Source organism: Ambystoma mexicanum, chromosome 3q (assembly GCF_040938575.1).
Source record: "Ambystoma mexicanum isolate Mex_15411 chromosome 3q, UKY_AmexF1_1, whole genome shotgun sequence".
Lineage (NCBI taxonomy): Eukaryota > Metazoa > Chordata > Amphibia > Caudata > Ambystomatidae > Ambystoma > Ambystoma mexicanum.
In genome coordinates this window covers 153,058,388-153,080,642 of record NC_090926.1, presented here as the reverse complement: position 1 = coordinate 153,080,642, position 22,255 = coordinate 153,058,388, and the positions used below count along the sequence as shown (strand labels likewise).

The 22,255-nt window shown below is 45.3% G+C and overlaps 1 protein-coding gene across 1 annotated transcript in view; it reads right to left on the bottom strand.

Annotated features, from left to right (window-relative positions):
• Window positions 1–9,951: 9,951 nt before the first annotated feature.
• TSFM (Ts translation elongation factor, mitochondrial) overlaps window positions 9,952–22,255 on the bottom strand; it is a 107,231-nt gene continuing 94,927 nt past the window's right edge. The window contains exon 6 of the mRNA XM_069653358.1: window positions 9,952–10,479. Coding sequence (XP_069509459.1) covers window positions 10,070–10,479 — 410 coding nt within the window. The 3' untranslated portion in view covers window positions 9,952–10,069. The remainder of the gene's footprint in view (window positions 10,480–22,255) is intronic.

Sequence of the window (22,255 nt, the reverse complement as noted above, 5' to 3'; positions counted from 1 at the left end):
GGTCTGGGTGTTTTGTCTCATCTTTCTTTGGCACAAGAAAGTACACAGAGTTAATACCTTTGTTTACCTCTGATGGCGTAACACGTTCTAGAAGCTTCCTTTTGTAGCAGTATCTGTATTTCGTCTTGTAGAATTTGCAGATGTTCTACTGGTATCCTCCTGTGTCTTGGCAGGTGATTGTGCAGTTCTTGAAACTCAATGCAATACACCTTTTCTACTGTTGACAGCACCTACTTGTCTGTGGTGATCCCGCTCCCATACATGGGCAAACAATGTTATTCTATCCCCCACTGGGGTACTACGGCAGGGGATCTGGAACAGGGAGCCATTGTTTTGCAGAAGCGGCTGACCCTCTTGAGGTTTGGCCTCTCCCCCTTCTGAATTGCTTTGGAAATGAGGACTGAGAGGAAGACAATTGACCCTGGTTTCCAAACCAGGAGGAGGAACCTGCACCAGAGGAGTAGGCTTTCTGAGCTGCAGACCTTGAATAGCTTTGGCCACGAAAACACTGCTAGCTTGATTGTGCTCCCCATCAGCTGAAAAAGATGGTTTGAAATCTGATTTTAATGTCTTCAGTTATTCATGGTCCTTTATTGAAATGTCTAGGTTCTGATCGGCTGTTTGCCAAATAGAACCTCATTTTCTATTGGCGTATTTAAAAGGGTAGCTTGAGTCTCTCCTTGAAAGCCTAAGCTCCTGAGCCAAGCATGTCTTTTTAATAATGTGCCCTCATCAATGATCCTCACACGAGTATCTAGTGTGTTTTTAAGTACTGCATTAGCAATTTGTTTCCCCTCTTACAAGGCTTTATTTCGGACTTTAGGGGCTCTTGGATGTTAGCAGTAAATTCCTCTGCATGGTCCCACTGAGCTCTATTAAAACTAGCCATTAAGGCTGTGTTGTTGGTAAAGCGCATTTGATATGCCGCTGAGGTTGCTTCTTTTTTGCCTAAAGAAAAAAGCGTTTTATCAGGAGGGGCCTCCGATGTGTTGTGGTTATGACTAGAGAGTCTGGTTTTAAGTGACCCCTGATAAACAGCAGGTCGGTAGGCGCTTGTTTAAATCTTTTTTCTACTCATGGGTAAACTGGTTTGGTTGACAAGCAATGTGTGTTTAAGCAATGTGATGTATTGGCTAACCCCTCTTTTCTCATTGAGAAAGTCAACGAAATCTGTGCCTTACTCCAATTCATGCGTGTCCATTTAAATAAAATGTGCCAGTCATTATCTGACGGAGAAGAGGAGATGGGTCCACGAACTCTGGTGAGGGCACCGCAAGGGCATCTAGGTCTGTACCTGCATTATCCTTCTCAAAACATTCCTCTTCATCTGTGTAAAGCTCCATTTCTACTGGCTCCTTATGTGGAAAGGTTCAGTTAACATCTTAGTTGGTACCACCTCCTCTAAAAGCCCCCGTTTGAGTTTAAAAGGGCATTTTTCTAAAAAAAATCTATAAATGAAGCCATTTTCATGGTTACCGGAAACCTTTCTTTTGTCCATTCCCCCCAGAGCTTAAGGGTTCTTAAGGTGGAAAACTAAAATGTTCTTGTGTTTCGCCCTGTTCTTGTGGTTTCTTCTTTTCGAGACTCGGATAAAGAACTACCTTCAACATACATAGGTTTTCTTTTTTCAGCATGTCTTGATTTATTTTAGTAGTTGCAGTATCCTTCGGTGCAGAGGCGGTCAGCATGGACGCAGGCTTTGTGCCATGTGTCGACTGAGAAACGTTAGGGACAGGTGTCCTTTGTTCAACCGACCTAGAAGGCGCAGAGGTTGCTGTATCCAATAAGGATTTCAGACCCTCGGTGGAAGGGAACAAGTTCTAGTTGGCGAAATGGGTTTTGCCCCCATAATGTGCTTTGATTTGCTCTGCGTTCCTGCGGATGGTGCCGAAATGTTGCCAAGAGCCACCTTGTCGCCTAGTGAAATCTCCATAGCAGAGCGTGATGCTTGCCGTTTGGAGCTGGGGACTGACCTATAGGAACACGGAGACTCCCGATCAGATTTCTCTTTGGTTTCCGAAACGGAACCGGCTGTGCCCTGTTCTGGCTTGGACTCTTCCTCTCTGGCAGGGTTGTCCGAAGATGCCTCATCATGCATCGCAAAAGCAGCCCAGTGTTTCGCCCACCGATCTGTGTTTTCAGCTTAAAAAGTGTACAGAACTGGCATCGGTCTTCCTGTTGACGTATAGGAAGGCAATAATTGTATACATTATGTGGGGCTTTCCACTGAAACTTTTTGTTGTACATGGGGCACAATTTAAAGGGGGTATTTTCTATGTCCGTAGCCGGAGAACAGCAAGATAAGAAATATTGTAGAGCAAATGTATGGCGGCATTCTCCCCGACTGTAAATGTCTTTCCCTCCCACTCTCCCTACTGTGAAGGCCGAGGCCTGTATCTGTAGTCGAGTGCCGATTTCAGAAGCTGCTAGACGTTGTGTGCAACATTGGTTTTGCAGTCGTGATGCTCTGTTGAGAGCCATCGGCAGGGCAGTTATACTTTAATATCAAATATGACAATGCATTACTTACTGTAAAAGCATTTCTGATGGTTCTATCTGCTTAGATTCACATGCTGTGCATAGGTCCGACATCCAGTGGTCACTGCGGAGTATTGCATTTTGTTTTTCGTAGTCGAAAAAGGGGACGTCGACAAGGTGTGTCTGTAACACTATCCCTATAGTGACGTGCGTTGTACCCACAATCCCTCACGCGTCGAGGTCCCTCTGTTTGTATTTTTCTGCCCTGAGGGAGCCTTCTAGACGTGAGTGAGTACAGAAAAGAGAGAAATATAGAAAAGGATGTCTATGTTCCTTCCATCCGTGCGGGGAGGAAGGGTGGGCGCATGTGAATCTAAGCAGATACAACCATCAGAAATGCTTTTACGGTAAGTAATGCATTGTCTTCTGATGTTTGTTAATCTGCTTAGAATCACATGCTGTGAATAGACTAGCGAGCAGTACCCGGAGTTGGCGGTGGGTTATGAGAAGGAACAGTAGAGAAAAAAGGTCTTAATACTCCCTGTCCCACCTGGGAATCAGATCTAGAGTGTGCATCTAGACAGTAGTGTTTTGTAAAGGTGTGCACAGAACTCTAGGTAGCCGCTTTGCAGATGGACTCAAGGGGAACATTTGCAATGAACGCTATGGAAGCCCCAGTGCCTCGAGTGGAATGTGCTCTTGGCTTCAAGGGTAGTTCTCTCTTAGAAAGAGTGTAACAGAGAGTGATGCATTGAACAATCCATCTAGATATAGTGGACTTTGAAACTGCATCTCCTTCTCTTCCTGCTGCCACAGAGACAAAGAACTGATTAGTCTTTCTTAGTGGTCTGGTTCTTTCCATGTAGAACATGACAGCTCTGCGTACATCTAGTGTATGCAGACTTTTTTCTCCCAAGCTGGAAGGGTTTTGAAAGAACGTTGGTAGTTCTATTGACTGGTTTACATGAAATTTCGAGATGAATTTTGGTGCAAACACTGGGTGTGTGCGTAGAACCACCTTATCCTTGTGAACTGTTACGAAGGGGTCTAGTACAGAAAGAGCCTGTAGTTCACTTACTCTCCTAATGGAGGTGATAGCTATTAGGGAAACAGTCTTAAGAGTGAGGTCTTTAAGAGTTGCCTTGTGCATGGGTTCGAAAGGAGGGCCCATGAGTCTAGAAAGTACCACATTTAAGTCCCATCCGTGAGCTGGGTTAGCTATCGGAGGGTGTATTCTCTTTACCCCCTCCATGAAGGCCTTGATAACTGGTATCTTTCACCACGACACTTTAAGTTGGGAAGTGGTGTATGCAGAAAGTGCCGCTAGGTGGACTTTAATGGAATTGAACACTAGACCTGAATCCAGTAAATGGGTCAAGTACAGAACAATGTTAGTGGGAGAGCAGTCAACCGGGTTGATGCTCTTACCTCTACACCAGATGACAAATCTCTTCCACTTGCTAGAATAGCAGTGGCGAGTATTAGGTTTTCTGGCTTCCCTGAGGATGTCCATACATCTCTGCGGGAGTTGTAAATGTCCAAATTCTATGATCTCAGGAGCCAGGATGCTAAATTCATGGTCTGAGGGCATGGATGCAGTGTCCTGCCCTTGTCCTGTGACAGCATGTTGTACGGGCAGGGAAGTTTCACTGGGGGAGATAGGGACATCTCCATCAAGTGAGCGAACCATGGCTGCCGGGCCCACATTGGGGCCACTAGTATCATGGTAACCTGCTCCTGGTGCATCTTGTGCACCACTTTGTTGAGAAGGGGAGTCGGGGGAAAGGCGTAAACAAATTTCCCTGACCATTGACTCGACAGACCGTTCCCCTTGGACTGGTTCTGGGGGTATCTGGAGGCGTAACTTTGGCATTGTGAGTTCTCCAGAGTTGCGAACAGGTCTATTTCCGGGAATCCCCATTGCGTGAAGACGTCTAAGACGATGTCTTCGTGCAATTGCCATTCGTACTCTTCGGGCAGGGGGAAGTCTCTGCTGAGTTTGTCTGCTAGCAGATTGAGTTCCCCTGGTACATGTTGTGATAGTAGGAACATGTTGTGTTTGAGAGCCCACTTCCATATATTCTGGGACAGCTTGGACAGTCCGGGAGAGTGAGTGCCCCCTTGCTTGTTGAGGTAGTACATGGCTGTGGTGCTGTCTGTGAGGACCATCACTGTCTTTCCTTGTAAGTGTTCCTGAAAGGCTTTCAGTGCTTTGAACACCGCTAGTAGTTCCAGCAGGTTTATATGCTTGGATGCTAAGCTCGGAGTCCACGCTCCGTGAGCAGTCTGATGGGATAGGTGAGCCCCCCCATCCTGTAAGGGATGCGTCTGTGGTTAGAGTGGCTTCCACTGCGGGTGTGGCAAAAGTTTTCCCTAATAACAGATTTGGCTGGGGTCTAAGCTGGACTTCTTTTCGTTGATGGAGAAGCCCAGTTGGGACAAAAGGTCTACGGTCTTTTGGGTATTGGAGAAGCATGTTTCGTAAGAATCCCCCGTTATGAGCCAGTCGTCGAGGTAAGGGTATACCGGGATGGATAACATGCGCAGGTGGGCCGCTGCCACTGCCAGTACTTTCGTGAATACCCTTGGTGCAGATGCTATCCCGAAGGGTAGTACTCTGAACTGGTAGTGTTTGTTCTCTATCTTGAACCGGAGGTATTTTCTGTGCGCTGGCAACATTAAAATATGAAAGTATGCATCTTTCATGTCTAGTGTTGTCATGTAATCCCCCTGTGATAACAGTGGGATTACTTCCTGCAAGGTCACCATACGAAACTTTTGTGGTTTGACAAACTTGTTCGCTGGGCGCAGATCTAATACAGGGCGCATGGTTAAGTCCTTTTTGGGTACAAGGAAGTACACTGAATAAATACCTTCTGTTACCTGAGATAGGGGGACATCCTCTATAGCTTCTTTTTTCAGTAGCTCTTCTACTTCTTGAAGAATGGTGAGGTGTTCCGGTGTCATGCGTCGGTTCCGTGGGGGTCTGCACTTCGGGGAACCGTTGAATTCGATGCAGTATCCGTGGGCTATGGTGGATAATACCCAGCGGTCTGACGATATTCCCTCCCATGCTGAAAGGAACTATGTTAGCCGGCCCCCGACCGGTGATGCATGGGAGGGGACCCGAATCTTCGGGTCATTTGTTGGTATTGGGCGTGGAACCTTTGGGGCTGGAGCCGCGACCTCTTCCTCTGCCACGGCGTTGGCCTCTTTGACTGAACTGGGTGTTGTTACCCTGGTTAGAGGGCCAGTTGGTAGCAGAGTAAAATTGCTGTTGGTTTTGCTGCTGGCGTTGGCCACGAAAGGAGCGTCTATTGCCATAGCCGCGTCTGTTAGGGGGCCTAGAAATTTGGTCAAGAGTCTTGATGGTATCAAACTCTTTCTTCGCATGTTCTAGGGCCTCATCAACTGCTTTCCCAAACAGATGTGTTTGTTCTATGGGTTTATTTATCAGGGAAGCCTGGGTTTCCGGCTTAAATCCCGAATTGCGCAGTGAGACATGGCGTTTGAGAAGTATTCCCTGAACCAGGGAACGGCCAGCCGTCTCTGCGGCATCTAAGGAGTTCTTTACGATGCCTTCGTTTACAAGAGTTCCCTATGAGATTATAGCTAACAGGCGTGAAAGCAGGGGTTCTGGTGCGTCCTCTGCTTCGCTGCGCAGCTTGCTCCACTGTGCATCTGCGTAGCTAGCTAGTAGGGAAATGTTATTTGCAATCCTAGTTGAGAAGGCAGCGGACGTCGTGATTCTCTTCCCAAGTGCATAGAGCTTCTTGCCCGCTTTGTCAGGTGGTGCCTCACTAGTGGATAGTGGTACCCCCGCTCTTTTCCTTGTATTAGTAACTACGAGGGAGTCCGGAATAGAATGTCCTCTGATGTACAAAGGGTCAGAGGACGAAGGGCTGAAGAGTTTCTCTATCCGAGGATTGACCCCTCTGACTAAGGCAGGATCGGAAAGGGAAGGAGTTATTCTTCTCTTTATAGAAGCCAGGAGCGGAATAGACTGACTAACAGGGGCTTTTTCTTTAATAACTTTCTCTACAAAGTCTATGTCAGGAAGAGTCTCCCCTGTGTCCATTTCAAAATGCGCTGCTGCCTTGCGCAATAGTGCATTAAGTGAAGGTTGGTCATCTATGGGAGAGGTGTTTCCAAAAGGTGAATCCTTGGGAGGAGAAGGGTGAAAGACATCAGGGTCTGAGTGCACTGATGGGGATTGCCAAGGCTGCACTGATGGGGATTGCCAGGGCTGCGAGGTAGCTGTATCTTCTTCGAAAGCTCCTGCACTAGTGTAAGGATCTTCTTCAAACCCCTCTTCCTCATGTTCTTCCTCTCCACCCAAACACTCCTCATCTTCCTGGAGGTATTGCTCCTCTTCAGTGAGGTCATATACGTCTGTAGAAGGGGGAAACAGCCTAGGAATCTTGACCCTAGGGTCATCCTGGGGCCATTCTCTTGGTCTTTTGGGTGTGGGTGGGTTTTGGTTTCCCAAAAACCTTTCCATTTTCTCCATACAAGAATGAAGTCTTTCAAGGGTCTCATGGGGGACCCCTGAATAGTCTAGAGGGGGGAAATCAGTGTTTTCACCTTCAAAACGCTTAGAACGCTCCCACAACGTCAAAGAAAGGTTTCCGTCGCCCTCTGAAAAGCCCTCCGGTAGTTCAGAAGTGCCCTTAGATGAAGGGGGCAGTTCCTGGCTACTCTTGTGCTTTTTCGGTGTTTCCATAGCTTTTTGTGCGGTATTCGACGTTTGTTTCGTCGTCCGCTTACGTTTGTCTTCGGAAACAATTCTCGCCAGGCTCTCGACAACGAGTTTGTCAGTAGAGGACTCTGGTGTCGACGTTGCCTGCGTTACGCGTTGTTCCTCGACGGCCGCTGTATGGAGCGTTACGTCGGATGATTTTGGGGTAGCGCCCGTGTTTGATGAAAGCCCAATCGCTGGTTGCGGGTGGGGCTTGAGACCCTTACGGTCTGAGGTAGACGCCTGAGTGCCCTGCGTCCCCTTCGGCGCTGATGGATCCTTCGTCTTCGACGAAGAAGAGCCATGGGTTGTGTGCTTAGGCCTATGGGGTCTATGTGCGTCCTTGTCGCCGGGGTGTTCATCCCCATAAGCAGGGCGTGAGCCGAGCCCGTCGGGGCCGGGGACGGACGTCGAGGAGCGCAAGCGCTCCTTCTGGGGGTTAATGACTTCCGTAACGGACGTCGAGTTATCACCCTCCTCGTCACTTTCTGTAACAGCGGCGGCGGGTGAGGAAACTGACTTCGACATAGCGTAGTCCGCCCACCTCTTAACTTTGCGTTCTTTAAGGGTTCTTGGTTTCAAGAGCTTACAGGCCGCGCAGCTGTCCTCCTTATGATCGAGGGGAAAGCAAAGATTACAGAGCTTGTGTTTGTCCTTCCAAGTGTATTTGCCCCTACAGCATGGGCAAAACTTAAAAGGTGTCCTCTCCATAGCTGAGGCAATAATAACTGGTGATAACAACCCCAAGGGAAAGATAGGGGAGAAAGAAAGACATTCTCAAAGAGAAGATAAAAGTTTGAACCCCCACTCTCCCTACTGTATGTTGGCCGGCGAGGCCAGGCCACGTGTTCGGCAGCGCCGAAGGATCTCCTCCGTCTCTTCCCCTCCGTCGAAAACTTGCTCGGCGGAGAAACAGCTTCACAGCTAACGTCGAGGGGAGGGATCTTTAATAATATAATAAGTAGAATTAAGGACCGAGGTCCATAGTAAGTATTTGCAATGTCTCTCTAGGAGCTCCGCGTAAGGCGACCAGAAGCTGGGCGGAAAAAAACAATCTGAGGGACCTCGACGCGTGAGGGATTGTGGGTACAACGCACGTCACTATAGGGATAGTGTTACAGACACGCCTTGTCGACGTCCCCTTTTTCGACTACGAAAACAAAATGCAATACTCCGCAGTGACCACTGGATGTTGGACCTATGCACAGCATGTGATTCTAAGCAGATTAACAAACATCAGAAATACATATACACACACGAAAAAACTAGTGCAACTTCACTTTAAAGCCCCTAATTCAAATTTATAAAATTAAGGTTGTCTAATCATCACCTTTGGCACAGAGGCCTCTTTCGATCTTCCGGTCAACATCTGGCCCCACCTGAAGGGTCTATTCTGGAAAAAGGTGCTGAATCTGCCGCAGGGAATGCGGATCCAAGCAGTTAGAATGGAAATAGGTCTAAATACCCTCTATGCTATGGTGGTGTGGACATCCTTGTCTCCTTACCAGAAATGCATAGCCCCCCCTCTCCTCCGAGAGGTTTTGAACTTGTACCACACGCCACCCTGGAAGGATCTGAGGGTGTGCTGCGAGAATGGGAGGAAATCTGGAAGGAAATCTTACAGAGTTGTGATGCCACAGTTGATCTACTCACAATAAACCCATGCAAAGTAAAAAGAAAGCTGTGGGAAAGAGCCTGGATCTAAACACAAGAGGAAAGATCATCATGTAAACTATACAGGAGATCCTCCACGGAAGCACGAGCTCTGAATTCCTTGCCAAAGTATCTGGTTAGATTACCGAGTAGCTACTTTCGCAACCAATTTCTGCATTTCCGCTAAAACGCCTTTCCAACCAGAGAAATTACGAGTACATGGAGCTCCAAAGATGGATTGTATCTGCAGACTGTGAACTTCCGAATTGGCAATTGAAACTCTGCAGCACCTGGTTCTTATTTACCTTGCTCCAACGGAACTGGGGATGAAGTGGCTGGCCGCCTGTATCAACGCCCTTCCATCACTGTCAGTGGATCAATGGTGGGACCAACTGATTCTGGGCGAGAGCTTGTCCTTAACTTTGGCACCACTAAACTACATAATCTTTGCCAGTTTGGGTCAAATGTAATTGGCAGATGTGTGTAGTGATACTAATTTCAGGATTATTTTATGATGGCTCATAATGATGTGGAAATGGAAGTGAAGCCAGGGAGTTTAGTGGTGCTATAATGGAAGAATATTGTGTAAAAATGAACTTTTGGCTTCTTCTCTTCCTTTTTTAGTTTATGGAAATGATGTATTAATTGGATGACTGGAATTTTGTAAAAGGTTGTATTTTAACCTAATGCTAATAAAAAATTAAAAAATTAAAAAATAAAACATAAGTTAGTCATTAGGAAAAAAATGGGTTAGTCATTAGGAAAAGCAAACAACGACGAATATCTTAACCAGTTCCATCACACGTCCCATCGTGTATTCAGTAGTAGGCTTTTTAATGGCCAGGTGATTCAATGAGACTTCATGATTCATGGTTGATTCAGGCATTTCGAATAAAAGGAAGTATTCTTATTAGGCCCAAGACAACTTGGCAAACAAAAATAAACAAACGCTTAAGTATTTTGAAAGTATGACAAACATTTTCTTCATGTTTGTAATCACACAAAAAATACATTCGAAAATAGTTTCTGCAAATGTAAAACAAGAATAAAAACACAGCCACAAAGAAAATCTACTCAAACACTTTAGGAAACATCCATTTATTGGTTTCCTCCCGTTTCGTTAACCAAGATGATACATCTTAAAATCTTTTTTTCAATGGCTTCAGGGTTGATCTTCTGAAGGGATGCGTGGGTTTTCATTTAACCTGCTGCCACTGACTCAATTACCTCTCCACATTCAAAACGCACAAAGTCAAGTATGGACACCCCCATGGGCTGCACATATTGTCCCACTGTGACACTGGGTTCCAAAAGGAATGGCTGTGCCAACATCTTGGTCTCAGTATCTCCTCCTGGCTCGTCATCCAAAGACCCCACTGAAAGTGGGGTCATCCCCACCACATGCTGGCCCAGTCTGCGACCCAGCTCTGCCTTCAGATTCAGATCAGCAGTTTGGCAGATCACAAGTGCCCCATATTTTCCAAACACCATGCTGGCCAAGGATGGGTCTTCAACTGGCAAAGCCCCATGAACATAGGATCCAATGTACATGTTGGATGGCACTGCAACCCAGGCAGCCCTCTTCAAGGTCATGTTCTCACCAAGCTTCCCTTAAAAAACAAAACAAAGTAATTTAAAAGGCTATTCAAAATAACGGCTGCTTTGCTTAAAATATGGTGCGATATGACAGACATTACTCACCGTAATCGTATTTCTGAAGATTATATCTGCTTAAATTCACATGTTGTTCATATAGTCTGACATCTAGTGGTAATCGCAGAGTACTGCATCTTTTTTTCAAAGATTGAAAAGGGACATCGACATGGGCGTGTCCAACACTATGCCTAACGTGACATGTAGCTTACCCAAAATCCTTCACGCGTCAAGGAACCACTGGTTGTTTTTGTTCGGCCATGCAGGAGCCTTACAGAGTGTGTGAGAGCACAGAAGAAAAGAAGGTGTAAGATGTCTATGTTCCTTCTACTCCAAGAGGGGAGGAAGGGTGGGCGCATGTGAACCTTTTCGATCTTTGAAAAAAAGATGCAATACTCTGCGAATACCACTAGATGACAGACTATATGCACAGGATGTGATTCTAAGCAGATTCACAAGCATTAGAAACATGGTTATCCTGATCAAAGAAGTATTTACTTACCTGTTACAAGCTTTACAAAATAATGTATGGTCATTCCTCGGCTTCCAAAATGAATCAACAGGTAAAGATTAGCTCCAACACCAACCACAATGAGATTTCAAGCAACATAAGCCAGTCAGGCTGTGAAGTTAAATAGTTATTTCATAAGTAGAACTCTGAAATGCAACATTAGGCGAAAGAAAGACCAGAAGCCCCTTACTTATTTTTCCAAGTCAAGTATTTATTAGCATTTCAAAGAGAATTACAAAAACATAACCAAAACAACAAACCCGTTCATACAGAAACTCTCAATCTATCCCCCTCCCTTAAGTAGCTAACACCCTCTACCCCAGTCTAGGCATCATCGTTATAACAGTTATCTGTTTGCCGCAGTGAACCAAAGGTCAAACCTCAGCGATTACCAGTTCTCACAGCAATCTACCATATTTACCAAAAAAGGGACGCCAACACTCCTCTATGTTGCATAGGGACACATCAATCAAATACGCGATCTATACCACTGAATCCACGTCCCGTGCTTTCCGGATCCATTTTCTCTTAGATGGGACTGTGGGTCTCTTCCACTGCTGAGTAACGCAGGTTCTAGGGCTATCAGTTTGAGATGTATGGTTTGAGCAGAACTCTTCCTCCCCCTCCTTAGCCACACCTAACATCATCGGCAAAGGTGAGAACTCTATGAATCCCATCCAGTTCTTCTAACCAATGCATGACCTTCCAGAACTACTGCATTCCAAAGACATTTCCACCACATATGCCAAAAATCCACTCTCCTGTGACCACACTTCCAAACACCTGGGACTCACTCCCAAGTACATATTGGTCAATTTATCCAGACAGTAATGCCACCAGTGTAATAAATTAATCACTGGCCATCTATATTGCAGGGCTTGCAATACTTCCCAGCAAATTCGAAACCACAGGGCATCAGTGATATCCTTACTCATATCTCTACACCCATCTTATCGCAGCCCTCAGCTCACCGTCGGTTCAGCCAACAATAATTCTCTATATAAATCCCTTAGTATCCCGTCCGCAAGGGCTCATTCAGATGTATACAATTCTACGAACCTCTGGAGAATTCCCTTGGAAACCTTGACAACTACACCCCCTACATCCCTTACCAGTTGCACTCTTCAATGAATCCTCACCACTTTCAGCTTATTGGCAAGACTAATGCCTTACCCCATACCCACCCCTTTTTGCAGTATTTCTGTTTCATCCTCCTATGCACCCCCCCCATTAGTAACAAGTGAAGCTCAGGCCTTTTTTCCCTGATCGCCTGCAGGACTAAATCCATCAGACCCTGAATATCACCTCCTCTCCGGTAACCCTCACTCCTTCCTTTTCTTTGCTCCTTCTGCAATGAAAATACCTCCAAAAGATGGCCTTTGCCGCTTCCCAAACATGCTGCTGCGACACCTCCCCTGTGTCGTTTGTCTCAAAAAAGGAACCAATTTCCCCTTCCATACATTTCCGAAACTGTGTGTCTCTCAGAAGGGCATCATTACAGCGCCACTGTGATCTCAGTACAGTGCCCGAGTCGAACTTAAAATGTATGACCACCATACAATGGTCCGACCAGGCTATAGGTTTCTGTGTCACAGTGCACAGGGGCCCAACATACTCCCTGGATAGCAACAGAAGGGTCATCATTGTGCACATGAAATGAGTAGGAGAATAAAGTGTATCGACCCATTTGATGAGGTTCGCAAACTCTACATTACCCCTCATCCTATCCGTTCTGGCAGCATTTCTACCCAACTTTCAATCCAACAACGGGTCCTGAATCATATTAAAGTCCCCACCAACTATTGTGAAACTCTCAGGCCATTGCTGAAGCATATAGAAAGCTAACTGAACAAATGCTAGTTGGTCTGTATTGGGGGATAGAGGGTTGCCATAGCAATCCTTGACAAAATCAGGAGACCCCTTACCACGATCAACCTAAACCAACCCCACCGCCCCAAGTTCTTTTTTTTGTTTGTACGCCCATATCACTTCCTCCCTTCTTCCTTCTTCCTTTCACCCTCCAAGGGCCAAGAGGGATTGCCCCACCACGCCACCAGTTAAACTAAATTCTTGCCCCTGCCGTTAGTGCGTCTCCTGCACAAACAAAGCCCACAAACGCAACTTCTGGAACAACCCAAGCAAGAAGGAAAGCTTGTGTGGCAAGTTGAGCCCCTTCACGTTCAGCGTTGCAGCCCCGATTTCACCCATGATCTCCATCAACAATGTAAATTTATAATGACCTGACCGTTCACAATAGCCTAGAAAAGTAAATTTCTCCATCCCTGCCTACAAAGACTGAACCCTGCTCCCAATCCCCCTACCCCCTGCAATCCTCCCCCAAAGCCTTTTCCGAAATCTTTTGGAAGTAAACCACAAAAGAGATACCAACATAAAATCTAAGAACCCCCAAACAATGAGGCCACTAGGAGTACAGCTCACCCATTTCCCTGAGCTCCTGAAAATTCACCCCACGATAGCACCACCACCTCGCTACCAGTCCGCAAGCATTTCAGACACAGGATGAGGCACTGTGCCCAACCATGCTCTCACGTTAGCAGGCAATGCAGAACCCCCCTCCCCGCTTCCCCTAGAAAAACAAAAGTAATAAGAAACAACCAAACATCAAGTCTTTTTCTGCGGGTAGGAGTTCATCTTTCCAAACTTTTGAGCGCCAGTCACCTTCTTTTTTCAACCAGTCTGAGCAACGGCCTTCTTAAACCTCTCATCTGCAACAGTTTTTCTGACCCGGAGTGGGTTGCAACCCCTTGAAGCTCATGCAGAAGCTGCTATGCCGATTCATCCCCTTAAGCATATACGAGTCCCCCTTGATCTCGAAGGACAGCGCAAAGGGATAACACAATCTGTATCTAACCAATTCCAACTGCAGCCACGCCATAAGCGGCCTACATTTTCTTCTCTGCTCTAGGGTATACCCCGATATCTCCGGGAACAGCTAGATCGAGGAACACTCACCAATAAATAAAAACAAATTTATTGTAGTTGATGCTTTCTTTTACAGCAGTAACAGAGGGAGGAGTCAACACAAATGCCTTTGCAACGAGTAGTGCTCAGTCATAAATTATTCATTTTCGATGTGGAAGAGGGATTTCAGTGAAAGGGGGTTTGGGAGCTAGTGGCAAACGTAGACTTTACTAAAGCAAGATATATTTATGCTCAATACATGACCAAGATGTTAAATGTTTCTATGGGAATGACAAAGCCTTGATTTTCGAGGTGGGCGCAGCAAAGATGAGGAAATGATTGTGGTAGTACTGTCAAACATGGCTTAGTGAACATGCAAAGGAGAAGTGGGAAGACTCACAATCTCCGATTTTAAGTTTGGCTTGGTCAGGTAAAATAAATCTACAGAAAGGAGAGTCTCTAGTTCTCTCCATATGATGGGGAAAATGGCACAGCTCCAGAAGTAAGATGTTTCCAATTCTAGAGCCTGATATTCAGATGGTTTGCAAGTAATTTTAAAAGAAATAATGTTCAATTAAAAATGGAAAAAATAAAAACAAAAACACAAGATTTTCTTTACTGTGTATGGCTCTTCATTCACCAAACATGGTACGTTTACCAGCTCTGCTAAATATATGATGGACAGTCCTTAACAAGCATCAAGGTTTATGGGAAGCAAGTCAAGAAAAATCGGGATAGGAGTGAAAGGGTTACATTTTCTTGTTGTCACGAGTGGAGACTGGCTACCTTGTCTTGGATGCATTAAGGCACAAACCCTTCGTTTGTAAGGTCTATTTTGAAGGGCTTGTACGCAGCTCAGGCTTGATAGTACCAGGGTTTAGATCATGGATTGTGGGAGGCATTCCTTTTTGGATTTCTTCCCAGCAATAGCAAGTTGCAGAACAGCATGGTCTGTTGCAAAACCAAGGTATAGAGCTGTATTGCAGATTCATGCTTGTGTGGTTAGGCCCAGGTGTCCAATTAATGCACTGAACTCAAACAGATGTTGATCTATCGAGGGGACACAGTAGACATTTTGGGTACATTATATGGTGGCATCTGTGGCTATTTCGAATCATCTATTACAGTATGTCTGTTTTTGCAGGTAAGAGGCAAATCATTTCACAACACTGCCCTTATATGCTCCATAGCTTTCAACGTTGCAAAGTCGCTCAGGAGGATGAGAAGGCAATTCTCTCCTCAGTCAAGGATATTTATGTCACTGTATTATGTCTGTCCAGATGTTTTGGGCAACAAACTCCATGATCTTTCACCAAAGACTATGTTGGCTGATGGGAGTTTATGTCCAAAACATTTGGAGGACCACATGAGGAGTACTTGCATGGTGGATGTTTTGCTTCTTCCTTGTCTGAAGCCGGATTGATATTCCTGTAGCAAATTACTTCCCATGATATGTTAGCGCAGTGAGTGAAGAGATGACTCTGCTATAGTGTTTGGAGAAAATGATGGGCCTTTATGGGGTCAAAATGACTAACCCCTACCTCGGAAACAAGGCCCCTGTACTTTCCCATTTTTTCTCAGACTGGTTTACCAACCTTTCCCTTACAAATCCCAATCTGAGGTCTTATCAGGGAAGCATCTCTGATGAGCCCCTAGAGCAGGTGTCTGCAACCTTTGGCTCTCCATATGTTTTGAACTATGACTTCCATGATTTTCATCCATTGATTATGCTAGCAAGGACTGGTGGGAGTTGTAGTCCAAAACATCTGGAGAGTGCAAGGTTGCAGTTCCCTGCCCTAGAGACACGATAAGCATCTCTGGATTAGTGTGTCCAGAGGCATTCATGCTTCCTGTGACCTCACACAGTTAGCTGCATGGGCTCCACTACTTGGTGTCTATGGTGTATATGTATAACTTTAGTGGGGACACAACCTACTGGGAGTCCTTGTACGAAATCCAGTACCAGGTCCAACAGCTATCTTTTGTTCCTATGAGTGTGTGGCGTACAGATGTAGAAATATACAGTCACAGCTGCCGAACTGCAGTGAGCAAAGCAATACTGGTTGTGTGAATGTGTATTTGGAATCCTGCAATCCTGCTGGGAATAAGCATGCAATGATTTGCATGTGGTAGCAAAGGCTTAAACGATGGGCACTTCCAACTGAAAGGTAAGTGTTCCCTCAGACTCCAAATACTTGATTAAACCCGATAGTGTGCTTCCTTACTTGCTTGATCAATGAGCCCATGAGTGAAAACAGCACCAAACTGAAGAGGACTATGCAGAAGCTTTGACTGACTAAATCTTGCCAACACTGTTCTGATGTAAAGGCAGCAAGACTGTCTGCAGACACTGGACTTTACAACCGACCAGACAGATCAGAGAAACAACCACACTCCTTTGCCTTGTCCCAAAGGCAACAGTCAGGATGAGAAGCCTCAAAGATGGCCTACTCCCAGCAAAATGATTGTTTATTTTACATGTAACAAACATAAGGTGGCTGGACTTCTGGACAAACTGAGCACAGGCACCAGTCAGAGCACAAGGCCTGTTGGTAGAAAAGAAACCAACAACTGACAAACCTTGCATGAACTGTTGGGGCTCCAAAAACACCTAGTCCCAACTAAACTAATTGCTGTACTGAGCCTGCACTGTCCTGGAATTGCGATTTGTCCCTTTAAACAAGCTACACCACTCCCCACTACCACCACCACCAGTTCATCTACTCCCCCTAAATAGCAACTTCTCCAGACCAGCTTGCCTGCAGATTTTCATCAACAACAAAACCGTTGCTGCACTATAGGAAACTAGGAACCACCTCTCAACAAACCAAATTCACATCTTGCAGAGGGTCCAAAATATAGGTGCATGACTTATCCAGAGATTGAAACCCCACAACCACTCCTGCACTTGCATTGGCTTACTTTGCAAAAGAGAACAGACATTAAATCCCAGTGTAATTTACAAGAGTGGCACAGGAGTGAACCAGTCTACTTCAAACCCTTTAACAAGCACCACCACACCCATGGGAACTAAGATCTTCCAAGACAAGAAGGCGATGTTGGTGGTGCTTCTCTCTGGAATAATCCTCAGGAGGATTTGTAAGATACATAGCAAGTTCAGAAAGCTGCTGATTTCCCATATTTTCAATATGGTGTACCCCCCGGAATGCCCCTTCCTGTAAAGGACCTCTTGGCCTCTGTATTCTCTACATTGTTCTCTGCTCCCTGAAGTTTACTCACAGAGTTCCCTGTCTGTGTATGTGCTGGACTCACCTTTTTCATGTTTTGATTCTCCAAGGTACCTTTTGCGCTTACCAGCACCCAAAGGGCTGAGCACTTTACTTATCCCATTACCGTTCCTTATCCAATTACCGTTCCCCTACCATTTATACTGGTCTTAATGTCCCAAGAACTATGAAGATCTTTTACATGCACAGTGCCTAATTTGTTGTATAACCTTCCCTTCCCATCCTCTTGGAGCTCCTCGAAGTAATCATCACATTGCAGTAGGCGAACAGCAAAAAAATAAAACGACCACTACGGACCTCCACCCTTGCGTGTAAGCGGTATATTAACACCAGGAAACATCTTAAGATGTTCCACTACGAGGTTGCCCTACACTTGATCCCCCTCTGTAGAGAGGGCCGAACTTTTCCAAACCACAGCTCTATCTGTGACAAACACTTAATATTGTGAACCCTGCAACATCAGGACAGTATCCCTATCCCGCACAGTGACCATTCCCTTAGTTAATGGGAAAAGTGTAAAACTGCATCTTCAAACCACGCTTCTACGCACTCTAAGCCCTCATCAGGAGTTTGGTCATTTTTTTCTAAGAAATACTGCATGTGATAATTAGGGCTATAGAGTGGGGAAATTCTTTAAATACTGTCGATTACAAGAATTTTGCTTGATCCGCTTCAACAGAAGCCGATTTTCATATGTGCCACATAAATATACATGTATTATTTTCACCATTTTTCACTTCAGTATATATCTACTGTAAAGTTTATGAAGAAAAAGTTAAAGATTGGCAAGGTGTTGAGTAGCTGAATATCAAAGAGGTCCAATTTCATACCCTAACCAAACATTTGATGGGTAGAAGGCTTTGAATAAATCTGAACCACTGGCACTGCTCTGGGCAACCTTCCACACCACCGTTTTTTAGTCTGTCTGCGTCATTGCAAAAAGGGATCCAGCCACATGCAAATCAGTCGGGTACTGACACCAATGGGAGCAGCCCAGCACGAACTGCTAGGATAGGACCCCCTTCACACGGAAACACATGCAATCCCAGACATGTTTCGGCCTTGTTGAGAAACATCAGTGAGGAGCAGCTCGGTTTCCAAGGATGCAGCGAGCAAGGGACCCACGTCTAGATATACCCTCTCTCACACAGGAGAAACTATAACCAAAAAAGTGAAGGTTTTGAATAAATCTGATCTTTCCCCTTTTGTAATGGGCTAGCAGGAGAAGAACGATGGTCTGGAGGGTTGCCCAGAGCAATGCCAGAGGTTAAGATTAATTCTAAACCTTCCACCCATCACCTTTTGTTTTGCCAATTTTCATACCCTCCTTTAGGGTCCCCTTGCATATTTATTTATTACACAGTAAAAATTGGATCCGGTTGCGCTTTCCTTCATTACAGGTGAAGGAAATCTTGAAGGGACTTTTCCAATATTTACCTCCACCTAAAAATTGAGAATTTGTTGCATGTATTCAACGTGACAATTCTGTATTATTCAATGCATGCAGTGGTCCTATTGAATATGGCACGCTTTAAGTAACTCTAAACCCATAATCCAACAGGCCGTCATTAGGAGTTTTACCACCCAAGAGTTGACCTTGACTGCTCAGGCATTGCTACAAATTAGATGAGCCTGTGAAAATATTCATGCAACAATGCTACATGCTTTCTGTATGTGTCCCTGACTTTCGGAACACACGGAGGAGGGAAACGATCTTGGGTGGGTGGGGATAGTCAATAAAAGCCCTTTATTATTATTTAGTTTTATTTAATTATTTATATAGAACACCAAACCCTGAGATATCTAGGCGCTTAAGAGGTTGGGGTTACAGTGCTTCTGTTACATGGTAAGTGACGAATGTTGCAGGTATTAGTTACATTTGAGTGCAACAAAGTAAGGTTGCATCAAGGTCAATCAGGCAAATACATTTGGGGAGCCCTAGCCCATGTTGCAGGGCGGCTGCACACCAGGATGCAGTAGTAAACCAGGCAAATATATTTGGGGAGCCATACCACATGTTGCAGAGCAGCTGCACACCAGATGTAGGATGGCAAATAGACACATGGAGGACATTGGGATGAGGAGTACGATACAAAGACACATTGATATAACTAGAGAGGCAGGCGGGATCAAAAATACAGTTTTACTCACTGAAATATGCGCCAAGACGCATTCAGATGGCAGTCAGGGAGAAGACAGGGGCCTTATGATCGGGCCTCGGAGGAGGGCCGGCCAAGCCTGCCGGCATGTAGATTGGCCGATTAGTGTGGAGCTTCAACGAATGAGGGCATAGCACCAGGCACTACGGTGCTCGGCATGCGGGCCGCCATCTTGTAATCACGGCTCGCAGGTCAATACAGATGAAAGGAAATAAAAACAGAAGGCAAATGCTTGATTTAAGCGTGGTGATCTTCATGTCGTCTGCCACAGGTAAGTTACTTTGCATCAGGCAAAAAATGAAGAAAATAAAGCAGATGAAAGTGCACACGTGCGCATGCCTACAGGGGCCCAAGGCAGGGGCTACCTTATGTTCCATGGTGAGACACCAGGGGTCATCCGATGTACAGGGTCAGGGTGCTGAAGCACCCCGCAGCTGCTTCCTAGCAGGAACATTGGAGGATGAGAGAGGGAGAGGTGACAAGGGCCAGGATTGGGCCTTTGGAGGCGGGGCGGCCAAGGCTGCCGGCATGTAGATTGGCTGATTAGTGTGAAGCTTCCGCCAATGAGAGCATAACACCAGGCACTCCAGTGCTCGGTATGCGGACCACCATATTGGAATGGCAGCTCGCAGGTCAATACAGATGAAAGGAAAAGAAAATAGCAAGCAAGCACTTTAAGCGTGGTGATCTTCATGTCGTCTGCCACAGGTAAATTACTTTGCATCAGGCAAAAAATGAAAAAAATAAAGCAGATGAAAGCGCACACGTGCGGATGCCTACAGGGGCCCTGTGGGCATTAATGAGATCATTCTTCCACTAATTTTGCAAGACAACCCTATAAATAATACCATTCAGATCCTGTAGAGTGATAATTTCCTGTGACAATCGGTGTCTTGGGGTGCTTAGGAGTTTTCAATGGAGGATATTAGTTCCCTACGGCCACCATTCAGCTTGGAATACCTAGAGGAGCCGACCGGGCCATACGGCCAGACATCTTGCCCAACGGGGTGACAACCATGGGAACAAACAATGTAAACTAATGTCCAACCGAGTACCGCCAGCAGGCAGCGAATATCCACAAGATAGCCTTGATAAAGACCCCGAGAGGTCGAAACGCGTGTCGTCTGACCACCAAACCACTGCAAACAAGGAGTTAAAGAGTAAGAATTATTTTCGAGCGCAAGGTATCAGGATGCAAACGCACTCAAATTCTCAGCAAGGTAGCTTGGTCTCTTGAGGGTGATGGCCTTGTAGATAGTTAGGATTTGAAGGTGAAATGTGCATGCAGTGGAAGCCAGCGCAGTTCAAGGAGGGTCAGTGTTGGTATGCACATACAGTGCCCCAACAGGGAAAAGAGGTTTACACTACGTAAATTGTATTAGTCTATGGTGCAGCTTGTTTAAATGCGATGTTGCAATCAACATATATTCGGTATAGTTAGAGGAATTAATATGAGTGTTACTTGCTGTTTAGCTTTTGGATACATTTTAGATTGCATTATGTAGCAACATAATAGACCACAGTGCAAGCACAATGTTATTGTGTGGAATAGAACTTTTTAACTTTGTAGCGCCTAGAGTAGGGAAGTGGGGAGCTATGTGCTTGTGAGAGAAGGGGTTCTGATAATTGAGAAAGCAATCTAGCTACAGATTTCTTATATCATGCTGTACGCCCGTAGACCTCAGGGTGCTCACAAGACAGACAGACATTCAACACAGAGGGCGCAGAAAGATTAGGTCAGTAGCACAGAAAGAGGAAAAAAGATCTGTATGTTTGACCTATCCCCCTATCAAACAGGAGCGTCTTGAGTAGTTTCTGGAATCTGGTTATTGAAACGCATACTCTAAGTTCCAAAGGCAAAGAATTCCAAATGGTGGGTCCCCAGGCATTAAAGCCTGCACTACCAAACTTTTTCAGAACACCACAAGGTTGGAAGAGAAATAAATCAAAATTGGAACAGAGAGTGCGTCTGATGGGAGTTCTTTGGATTCTGGAGGAGAGGCATGGGGAGCCTGATCTGAGACACACATAAAAATCAGGATAGAACCCTTAAAGAAAATCTGCTGTGCAACAGGTAGCCAATGAAGTTTCTTACGAGACTCTGAAACCTTAGAAATTTGACTAAGCCCACATACTGCATGAACAGCTCCATTTTGTGAGACCCGTAGACTCTGGATATTCAATGGCAAAACCTACCAAGAGACAATTACAGTAGTCTAATTTTGAATTGATGATCGCTGCAGCAATAAGGGCACGATTATCCTCAGACAAGTAAGGACGATTTTGCCAGAGTAAGCTAGTAAGAAAGGCACATGAAGATTTAACAGATGAAACAGGTTTCTGAAAAGTGAGATGGGAGTCAAAATAGACTGAGTTTTAACGTTTTCAGATACAGCAAATACCATACCATTAATCACAAAGGAGTTATATAGATTGTCAAGATTCCTCAGTTTTTGTTGAGTGCCAACAATTAGCAACTCCGTTTTGGAGTCATTCAAGGCCAAAGAGTAAAGCCATCCATGTTTGTATGGCCAGAAAAACTTCATTAACCCTAGTAGAGTTTGCAGTATAGGCACCAGATAGTGTGAACACAATCTGTGTGTCGTCTGCATAGTTTGCGAAATAAACTCCAAGGGAGGCAAGAAGATTGCCCAAAGGTCTTGAGTAAACATTAAAAAGCAGAGGAGACAAACATGATCCCAGAGAGACACTGCAAGTCAGAAGGGTTCTAAGAGATTGAGCATTACCCTTCACTAAATGGGCCATCCTCGGTCCAAGAAAGGACCTGAACCAACTTGTGGCCTGAGTGGTACATTTCCCAACTTTAATCAATCTTTCCTCCAAAAGAGCATGACCGACCAAGTCGAAAGCGGAGGAAAGATCCAGCAAAAGA